This window comes from Glandiceps talaboti, chromosome 1 (assembly GCF_964340395.1).
Source record: "Glandiceps talaboti chromosome 1, keGlaTala1.1, whole genome shotgun sequence".
In the NCBI taxonomy this organism is placed as follows: domain Eukaryota; kingdom Metazoa; phylum Hemichordata; class Enteropneusta; family Spengelidae; genus Glandiceps; species Glandiceps talaboti.
This window is the reverse complement of record NC_135549.1, coordinates 32668502-32680126: the sequence shown is the minus strand read 5'-3', so window position 1 is coordinate 32680126 and position 11625 is coordinate 32668502. Positions and strand designations below refer to the sequence as shown.

Below are 11625 nucleotides of genomic sequence, written 5' to 3'. Positions count from 1 at the left end.
AAATTGTTCATCTAATAAACATAGTCATGAATTGATGTTAATTGTTCATCTAATAAATATAGTCACGAATTGATGTTAATTGTTCATTTTATAAATATAGTCATGAATTGATGTATATTGTTCATCTAATAAATATAGTCATGAATTGATGTAAATTGTTCATCTAATAAACATAGTCACGAATTGATGTAAATTGTTCATCTAATAAATATAGTCATGAATTGATGTAAATTGTTCATCTAATAAATATAATCATGAATTGATGTTAATTGTTCATCTAATAAATATAGTCACGAATTGATGTAAATTGTTCATCTAATAAATATAGTCATGAATTGATGTAAATTGTTCATCTAATAAATATAGTCATGAATTGATGTAAATTGTTCATCTAATAAATATAGTCATGAATTGATGTAAATTGTTCATCTAATAAATATAATCATGAATTGATGTAAATTGTTCATCTAATAAATATAGTCATGAATTGATGTAAATTGTTCATCTAATAAATATAATCATGAATTGATGTTAATTGTTCATCTAATAAATATAGTCATGAATTGATGTAAATTGTTCATCTAATAAATATAGTCATGAATTGATGTAAATTGTTCATCTAATAAATATAGTCATGAATTGATGTAAATTGTTCATCTAATAAATATAGTCATGAATTGATGTATATTGTTCATCTAATAAATATAATCATGAATTGATGTATATTGTTCATCTAATAAACATAGTCATGAATTGATGTAAATTGTTCATCTAATAAATATAGTCACGAATTGATGTAAATTGTTTATCTAATAAATATAGTCATGAATTGATGTAAATTGTTCATCTAATAAATATAATCATGAATTGATGTATATTGTTCATCTAATAAACATAGTCACGAATTGATGTAAAATTGTTCATCTAATAAATATATATTGCGGGGACATATGGCAGATTTTTGGGTTTCGTGTGAAATTCATGTTAATTTTTGCCAACATATATCACTGTGTTCCCCATCATCTGAGCAATTAAAAAATATATGTTGGCAATGTTAGCAATTTCATAAATGATGTAAAATCAAGGTTTTTCTGTATATTGATGGCAAATTAAAATACGTGAACTGTACGATTGCTTTATATCTGTATAAATGTACTTATGGGTATCCTGTAGACGATAAACTTGTATTTTAATCACAATATTATAAATTCTGGCTTATTTATTTGCATATCATTTGCATATTATGTATGATGCTTCAGGTTTATTCGATTTCCTGTATTGATTGATGTTGCTGATTGCAATTCTTTCAAAAATGTATGCCAACCATGAATTATTTCAGTTACTATGAATACTCTGGTTGGTTTAGGGAGCCTTCAATATTTACTGGGGGCGGGGGAAATCACACATGGTCTGTTAAGAAAAACATGACCCTCCCCCATTCTCCATTCGTAAAAAGTGACCCTCCCCTTTGTCCCATTTTGTAAAACATGACCCTCCCTATGACAACTGCATATACTGAACGTTAATCAATATTCCCATTATATGTACACATACACATCATTTTGACGCTGTATATTTGTACCATTGTAGGAGTTATGTAGAAACGCCTGTGATCAGAACGAAAAAAGGTCTACACTATCAAACTGACAAATATTGGTACAAAAGCAACACCGGGCGCGCCCCTCTGTTGTAGGTTCATGCACATACATGTACTTGTCTGTGGTTCACGCGACTCTTTTATCGGTTTGTCTGTGCCTGTGAACGTTTGTCATGTTGTAACATAACATTTGAGTGTAAGCTTATATAATGCAACGTAATAGTCTGTCTGGTCCTAAAAATAAACTTTCAGTGTATATATGCTGAGTTTTGGGCAAAAAATCGCCTACACACATGACAATACAACAAAAAATGTACTAGTACACGACATTCAAATCTGCAATGAATACTTACAACAGATGTGATCGTGGAGTTTGTAATTTAGCTGATTTTGAAATCTGAACGACAGAAGTCGCTTGTTATCAAGTGTACATACACACATTAAAATATTCCTTTTCAGATCTGGCATCTGGTTTTAATATATTATATGTATCTACACATGTACTATAGGTATTTTGTAAACATAGGACCAGATCTAGCTAGTAAAATTGGTTCCACAAGCCAAAGCTTCAGCGAGTATTTACCAGAGCCCTCTAAAAATTCATTTTTTATGAGCCCCACAACGGAACATGAAGTGAATACATTTATCACAAACCTAAATGCTAAAAAGACTAGTGGTCATGATGACTGTCCAGCTAGATTACTTATTGACGGAGCATCTGTTATAGCTAAACCACTGGCCTACATTTTTAACTTATCATTTATGTCTAGTGTCTTTCCCAAAGTATTCAAATTAGCCAAAGTATCCCCTATTTATAAGAAAGGTGCTACTGATGACCCAGGTAATTCAATTCTGCCCCTTTTAAGTAAAGTCGTAGAACAAATTGTTAACACTCGACTAACTAGTTTTTTGGAAAATCAGAATATTCTTTATGAACACCAGTATGCATTTAGGAAAAATTACAGCACAAAACTCTCTCTTATCAATCTTATAGACCATATTTTACATCAAATAGATGCAGGCAAAGTTACACTTGGCATATTTCTTGACTTCTCCAAGGCCTTTGACACAATTAACCATCACATTCTTTTGTCTAAAATGGCACACTATGGTATTAGAGGACTGCCATTACATTGGTTTACTGATTATTTGCATAATAGATCCCAATTTGTCTCTGCATATGGCAATAAGTCATCAAGCCTTGATATTAAATGTGGTGTACCTCAAGGGTCTGTTTTGGGACCTACTCTTTTCCTAATTTTTATCAATGACATTTTTCGTTCTTCTACTTTTTTCAATTTTAGGTTGTTTGCAGACGATACCAATCTTTTTCATACTTTTGATAGCAGCAGTCACAATATAAATTTAAACATGGTTGATGTACATTTTAGTAAAGTTGTAACATGGTGTAATGCAAACAAACTCACTATTAACCATCTCAAAACAAATTACATTGTTTTTCGAACAAACAAAAGAAAAGTTGCTCTTTGTGGAAGTCTACACATCAACAACAAGGAAATTGATGAAGTTGATGAAACTTGTTTTGTTGGTGTCATCTTAGACAAAAATCTTAACTGGACCAAACATGCACACAAAGTGAACTCTATTGTCAGGAAAAAAGTTGGCATTATCTTTCGACTGAGTCAGTTTATACCACAAAGTATTCTCTTATTAATTTACAAAACTTTCATACAACCACATATAACTTATGGCCTTGAGGTCTGGGGCTCTACATACCGATCACATTTGACCTGTATCCTCACTTCTCAAAAAATGGCAGCCAGAGCTATAACTTCCAGTGATCGTACTGTAGGCTCCAATCAACTATTCAATCAGTTACACATTCTAAATATATTTAACCAACATAAACTTCAAATTTGCACTTTTATGTACGACCTGCTCAACGGTAACTTGCCACATCATTTCACACAATATTGTTCATTTCCCACTCACTATTATAATACACGCTACAAAATTAAGGGCAATATTTCAATTCCAAGGATAAACACTGAAATAGGTAAATTTGCAATGTCATACACAGGAGCTATACACTGGAACAACTTACCTCTTAATGTTAGGTCCAAATCATCAAGGAATGTTTTTCGTAACTCACTAAAAGATTTTCTTCACCTGATATGAATATACTTTAACCCATGTTGATGTATAATGTACATATTTTCATAGATATTTAGTTTTGTTTTCACTGCCCTCTTTATATTTTGTCATGTATTTATTATAAATGTTATTTACAGTGTCTAAGGAGACAGACTTGATTAGCAAGTAGCTATTTTCTGGTCTCCTTTTACCTACATCAAAAATGTATTATTTATTTTATCTACAAATGTAAATTTAATAAGTAGGTAATAAAGAAGATATATATATCTTGGCGGCGACAGTAGGGAGCCCTCCACGACGCTCTCTGGAGAGGGAAGGTACTAGTATTCGGTGTATCGACCAGTTAGTCACTTTATGAATAGAACCGATTTTCGTCACAGTAACCGCAGACGAATCACAGAAAATTGCGATTAACGGTCAGTATTTCAAATGTATCATAATCAATTTAGATATCGACTTTTTAAAGAATAAAGCAAAAAATAAACAAAATCACCACAGTCGAAATCACTGGTTTTGTCGAAAGGACAGTCTGAAAATGTAAACTATTTCTTGACGTCACTGTCGTCAGCAACGTAAATACCTGCCAGTGGTGATATCGACAATCATGGTAACTAGTAAGTGTACGACTCCGTGAAATCATCACTAGCCCTCCCAGGTAAGAACTCATTCGATTTCTTGAAAGCATATATTGAGTAGAACGATTCGTTCGTCTTATGTTCGACGGAGTTCAGTCCAGGTAAAGGTAATTTATAAAAAACTAAATCAGTGTGCAACGGGTAAAGGTATTCATCTAAAAAAAACACCTAAAGTTTGTTGCATCAATGTTGACACATTGTTGACATGTACGGGATTAGCAGTCCTCTACCGGAGCTAATATTAAAGTTTGTGTAGCGGATTATAACCAACTCCTTGTCTGAGTTGCTGCTGAAGTCTTATCAGTATTGGATAGTGTAAGACAATTAAAAGGGGGATTTAGAAGGTGTGAATTGGGTTGACCTTTGTAGTTCAAGTAAAACCAGTCCAGCAAAGTCAGAAACCATATGCCTTCACATGGAAGTACATGTATAGGGGAAGCGTCCATGGTCTCAAGAATGAAATGTAAGGCCCGGACCAAAATAGTTTGCCAAAAATAGTTGTGGCGAGTAGTATTAAAAATAAGTCATACTACTGTACCATGAATGGAGTAGTGACTGCACAGTAAGGGTTTAAGGATGAAGGGCACATTACCATTCAAAAGAAACGGTAAACATTTAAAAAACGAATTTTACACATATCTTCATATGAGCTACACTATAATATAAGACACGTCTCGTTGAACACTGCATGCTGTGTGTGTCCCCATCCGAATGTGTACACTTTTATCTCAGTATTATCATCATCTAGCCTGGCAAGGGGTGACACAGTGTGTACTTTATCTTAATCTAGTCTAGCAAGGGTGAGCTGGACTAATCCTACTATCCTGTGAAGTTATTGGGCATAAGTACAATAGACACCAGTGGAATGATAAACAATGCGGCTCCGCCTTGTTGTTTATCTTTCCACAGTGTCTATTGTATACTTATTGTTAAACTGGCCAGTATATTGAAATATTGATGGTACACTATACTGTCAGCGTGAGCAAAATAGCTTTAGCAAGTTTAGGAACAGAAACATGGGGAACAGTGTACGCGTCAGTGCTACTACAATAGTGTTGTACAACTGTTAACGTGTTGTTCTCTCGTAGACGCGTTGTTCTCAACCATACCAGGATGGTGATAACTGACATTCTGGTCTAGGATGATCATAATACAAAATAATGACGTTATTATAGGTATGTACATGTACGGTATTTAAAAAATACCGTTACGATTTAGATAAGAGAGAAATGGACCCATAACGATATTTTTGACTATCGTAAATACGTATAATAACATTATTATTTTGTATTATGATCATCCTAGACTAGCATATCACCATCTTGGAATGGAATATGAGTTCACAAGTGACTGTGGTACATGTACATAGTCTGTGCATAGATGCTGGAGATCGCACCAATGTCTATGCCAGTGCTGCTTGCAGACAGGAAGTTGATGTCCCTTACAACGCATGCATCATTCTCCCCAGAGTCAGGATCTAGTCTTGTTTTCCAGTGTGAACATCGATGTATCACCAATACAATCTTTGTTCTCAACAGATTATGCCTTTGACAGTCGCCGGTCACAGGTAGTTGTTTCCCTAGATACATTTCAGAATACAATAAGATAGCGATGGTATTGAGATACAAATGTACTTCTCAAATGAAAATTTAAATAACACCGTCACAGGTTTCTAGGATTGTGTAAGTCCACGCAGCGTGAAATAATTATATACACAATGTGTAGTCTTCCGCAATCCTAGAAACCAATATTATTTTACCCATTTCATATATTATTTGCCAAATATCTCAATATTATCGATATCTTATTGTATTCAGGAACATACATGTATCTTGGGAAACAAGTGCCTGTGGTGCCGGCTGGTCACAGCCTCAGTCTTACATGTAATTCTTATGAATTTATGTCATGTACATGTGTGCAGTTTTTAATAGGCATACACATGTATACATGTAAATCGTGCTGGTTAGTATTGGAAATAAGTGCCCTGTCATATCTAATGCATAAACCTGTTGAAATGTAGTGTATACCGGGACAGTTATATTTGCAAATTTCGCTAGAAAACAAAAACGCCAAAATAAATAGTTACTAAAATGCCTTCTTGTAGATGAACTAGTCTAGTAATAATTAAATTTAGTTTTTGAGAACTAGCTGAAGACTATTGAAGACTGACAACATTTTCTAATCGTGAAAATATGTAGGTTTACAGTGTGTATTACTAATGAATGATGACTTGAGGTGGCTGCAAATCTAGGTCAAAGCTTGGAGGTTTACAGTGTGTATTACTAATGAATGATGACTTGAGGTGGCTGCAAATCTAGGTCAAAGCTTGGAGGTTTACAGTGTGTATTACTAATGAATGATGACTTGAGGTGGCTGCAAATCTATAGGTTAAAGCTTGGAGGTTTACAGTGTGTATTACTAATGAATGATGACTTGAGGTGGCTGCAAATCTAGGTCAAAGCTTGGAGGTTTACAGTGTGTATTACTAATGAATGATGACTTGAGGTGGCTGTAAATCTAGGTCAAAGCTTGGAGGTTTACATTGTGTATTACTAATGAATGATGACTTGAGTTGGCTGCAAATCTAGGTCAAAGCTTGGAGGTTTACAGTGTGTATTACTAATGAATGATGACTTGAGTTGGCTGCAAATATAGGTTAAAGCTTGGAGGTTTATAGTGTGTATTACTAATGAATGATGACTTGAGGTGGCTGCAAATCTATAGGTCAAAGCTTGGAGGTTTACAGTGTGTATTACTAATGAATGATGACTTGAGTTGGCTGCAAATCTAGGTCAAAGCTTGGAGGTTTACAGTGTGTATTACTAATGAATGATGACTTGAGTTGGCTGCAAATATAGGTTAAAGCTTGGAGGTTTATAGTGTGTATTACTAATGAATGATGACTTGAGGTGGCTGCAAATCTATAGGTCAAAGCTTGGAGGTTTACAGTGTGTATTACTAATGAATGATGACTTGAGGTGGCTGCAAATCTAGGTCAAAGCTTGGAGGTTTACAGTGTGTATTACTAATGAATGATGACTTGAGGTGGCTGCAAATCTAGGTCAAAGCTTGGAGGTTTAACCTCTGTGGTCAAAGCTGACTGTGACACATTACAATGTACTTTGTCTTGCTGGGTAATACTTTACTAATATAAGATTTCTATCATAATATTCAAACGTTATATACCGATATATCAAATGTCTCAAACAGCTACGGAATTGTGCGTTACAGTTTGTATGCTTGAGTTTGGACATACTGTAGTATGGTTCCTTTTGTATGTTCATCATAGATAGGTCTATATGATGGGTGGGTATACACCTACATGTGTAAGCTCTTTTAGGCTTGTTGGGAATAAATATGAATCATTATTATATACATGATGTACACATGATACACATAAGTTGATGTGCTGGAGCAATTATTTCCAAAGGCAACTAGTGTGTATTTTTGCTAAAACACATAACATACATGTACATGTATCAACTTGAGGTACATGTAAGTTTAACACAATCATGCCTGTCAGTGGCATATAGTGTTGTCAGGAAAAGCAGGACATAGATGACTAGTGACAAGAGTGACACAAGTGTAGTAACAGTGAAATGATAGATATTACAAAGATAACAATAGAGATCATGGTTAGGCAAGTGGATAAAGATGCTAAAAATTGTCACCCAGCATCTTAATAAGATATTAACCTCACAACAGTAAAATGATGGCGTATATAGCAAAGGTATTATATCAAAAGGATGGATCAGTTGTACATGTGTACATGTATGTACTGTTGTGTTACAATGCCATTGCCGTTATTATCAGACATGACCTTTCTGTTGGTATGGTATCTTTATATTTGACCCTTATGTTTACGTGTACATGTACTTGTACCATCCAAGTAAAACTTTCACAAAAAAAATTAATTTCATCTCGCACAGCAGTAAAGTATTTGACGGAGAGTGTGTCTTCTAGGAAGCCTTGTATATTTGTATTTTGCAGTTCATAATTCTAAGCGCAAATTTAGTAATACCATGAAAATAACCATGATTTCCAATGTATGAAATAATCTTCCATCGCTCCAACCATTGTCAAAAGACAAAAAGATTTTTTGAAAATGTACAAAACAACTTTTGTATATAAAATGACCATTTACATGTACATTGCTGTTTAGTTCTTGTTTATTGCATAAGGTTCTATCTTCCTTATTGATGAGATATAAATATTGCATCTCATGGTGTGTGGTCCTATTTTCTACAACCAAACTGTACATCGCTTCAAATGGTTATTTAAGATGTTTTATTATTCATAACTACTGTAAACAGTTTTGACAATTTAAAACAGGTTGACTTTGCAGTATCTAATTATTTGGACCTAATACTACAAATACATGTACTTGTTTATTTAGTGCATCCATCGTGATCCAATGAAATCACTTTATTTCAACTTTGTGTGACATTCCAATATATTCGTCCAATGAAATGTCATTATTTTAAACAATATGTGACATTCCAGTGCATCCATCGAATGAAATCACGTAAGTATGACAGTCATCCAATGAAATCACATTATTTAAACAATGTGTGACATATCAGTACATCCATCCAATGAAATCACATTATTTAAACAATGTGTGACATATCAGTACATCCATCCAATGAAATCACATTTATATTTAAACAATGTGTGACATATCAGTACATTCATCCAATGAAATCACATATATTTATTCAATGTGTGACATATCAGTACATCCATCCAATGAAATCACATTATTTCATTTTTTTGTATACCTTAACATTTCAGTGTTTCCGTCCAATGAAATCCCATTTACAACATTACAGTAGGACAAGATGGGGGAATTACAGAAGAGACAATCAGTTCTACATCAGATATTTCAACAGTATGATTATGGTATGAAAGGAGAGTTAACAGACTTTGAACTACAAGCTTTGCATGAGAGCATAAGACCAGGAGGAATTAGTATATCACAGGTAAGGTCTGTGCATGTAGGAACCAGGTGTAAAATCAGTTAAATTCCTATTTTCAACAGTGATCCATTGAGCAAATGAAAAAAACCCACAAGTACATGATTGTATACTAAGGAAATGATGTCAGTTCAACAATTACATAAAAATGTAATTACTACATAGTGTCCTGCAGCAAATGTCAGATGCTGTAGTCAACATACATGTATGCACATCACTCGGTTTTGTGTACATGTAAATGTGTTGGTACCCCATCTGTGTACAAAAAATAATGCTCAGCAATGTTTGTACATTTACTGAATAGATAGAGACATTTTACTGTAATTGGCTGTACCAACAGTGAGTGTGGTTTTGCCTGGTGTAGTTGTGTTAGAGTGTGTCTTGATAGGAATCCTTGTATTTTACAGGTACAGGTATATGCAGTAATGCTATATACAATGTACATGTGTGAGTGATAGCTGTGATCCAAGTGAACTGTTAGATAGAATACTTACATTTTACAGGTACATGCAGTAATGCTATATACATGTGTGAGTGATAGCTGTGATCCAAGTGAACTGTTAGATAGAATACTTACATTTTACAGGTACATGCAGCAATGCTATATACATGTGTGAGTGATAGCTGTGATCCAAGTGAACTGTTAGGTGTCCTGCAGGAAATGGATCGTAGGTTTTATCTGGTTCAGGATTTTAGATGGGAGTTTTCTCTGCTGGACAGAGAACAAAAAGATACCATCACTGAAGACCAAGCAAGGTAACTATATCAGCTTTTATCACTGCACAACTCAATGAGACATTGCAAATATTATAATTCATGTCATATTTAGGTGTTATTTCCCAATATTTTCTAAGTTAATCCAAGAAAAATACAAGTGACCCTTTTGTCAAGAGTATTTTCTGGCCAAAGAAAAATATTGGAGAGTAAGATAATTATACCACTACCAGTAATATCAAAGAAAAATCAAAGGAATGCATAACAAGCAGCAGAATGACTGATGAAAACATATGTTGTCATGACATAGAACAAGCAGGGTATAAATTCCGTCCATGTGTCCATCCATGTGTGCATGCGTGCATCCAGAGCCATTTCTTGGAAATGACTGGACCGATTTCTCTCAAACTTGGTACAAGGACAATACACTACATACTAGTATGTACATGGCATATACAAATGTATATGCATGTCAATTTATTTTGTGATACAATCCAATATGGTCGCTAGACAGCCATTTGTTACGAATCTTTCATGTTCAAAGCCATTATGCAGACATGCTTGAACAGATCTCATTCAAAGTTGGTATAAGGACAGTGTTCTATTACATACATATGCATGTGAATTTATGTCATATGATCCAATATGGCCACCGGGCGGCCACTTTTTAAAACAATTTTTTCATGTCCAGAACCATTACTTGGACATGACTGAACCGATTTCTATCAAACTTGGTACAAGGTCAACACACTATGGCATACATATACATGTCAATTTATGTCTCGATATGATCCAATATGGCTGCCAGGTGGCCATTTTGTTACCATTTTTTCATGTCCATAGCCATTACTTTGATGTGTCTGAACTGATTCCCTTCAAACTACATGGTGTAGGTACAGGGATATATATTGTACCATATTCTTCATATGCAAATCAACTTGTGTGATGATACGATCTAATATAACCACTGGGTGAACATGAACAATTTCCATCAAAATTTTACACAAAGACAATGTACTATGATGTATATTATATGTATGTCAACTTGTGTCACGATATGATTCAACATGACCACTGGGTGGCCGTGTCTTTTTTGACCGATTCCCTTGAAACTGGATACAAGAATATATATTGTACTATAATCTTCACATGCATATCAATTTGTGTCACGATACGATCCAATATAGCCACTGGGCAAATATTTGTCATGATTTGACATTGCCCTTATACCAACTTTGAATGAGATCTGTTCAGGCATGTCTACATAATGGCTTTGAATATTTTGTTAGGATTTTTTCCATGTTTGGGACCATTACACAGACATGCATGAACAATTTCCAATAAATCTTTATTTAAACAATAATGTACGCCCTCCCAGCCCATAAAGGACGAAAGCAAACTTTGAACGACATAATGGGCGAGGCGACAGCCGAGCCCATTATGGAGTGCAAAGTTTGCTTGAGTCCATTATGGACTGGGAGGGCATACATTATTGTTATTATTTTATAGTTTTGCCAATTCCAGTGAATTTGTAGACCGAGAAACGCAAAACAACGTATAATATACACAGCGCTGAACATCGTCTGCC

General features: G+C 34.4%; 1 protein-coding gene across 1 annotated transcript in view; it reads left to right on the top strand.

The window, feature by feature from the left end:
• The first annotated feature begins 4269 nt into the window (after window positions 1–4269).
• The window catches only part of LOC144437614 (uncharacterized), a 44836-nt gene continuing 37480 nt past the window's right edge, over window positions 4270–11625 (top strand). The window contains exons 1-3 of the mRNA XM_078126595.1: window positions 4270–4367; window positions 9142–9329; window positions 9910–10079. Of these exons, the coding sequence (XP_077982721.1) occupies window positions 9189–9329; window positions 9910–10079 (311 nt within the window). The 5' untranslated portion in view covers window positions 4270–4367; window positions 9142–9188. The remainder of the gene's footprint in view (window positions 4368–9141; window positions 9330–9909; window positions 10080–11625) is intronic.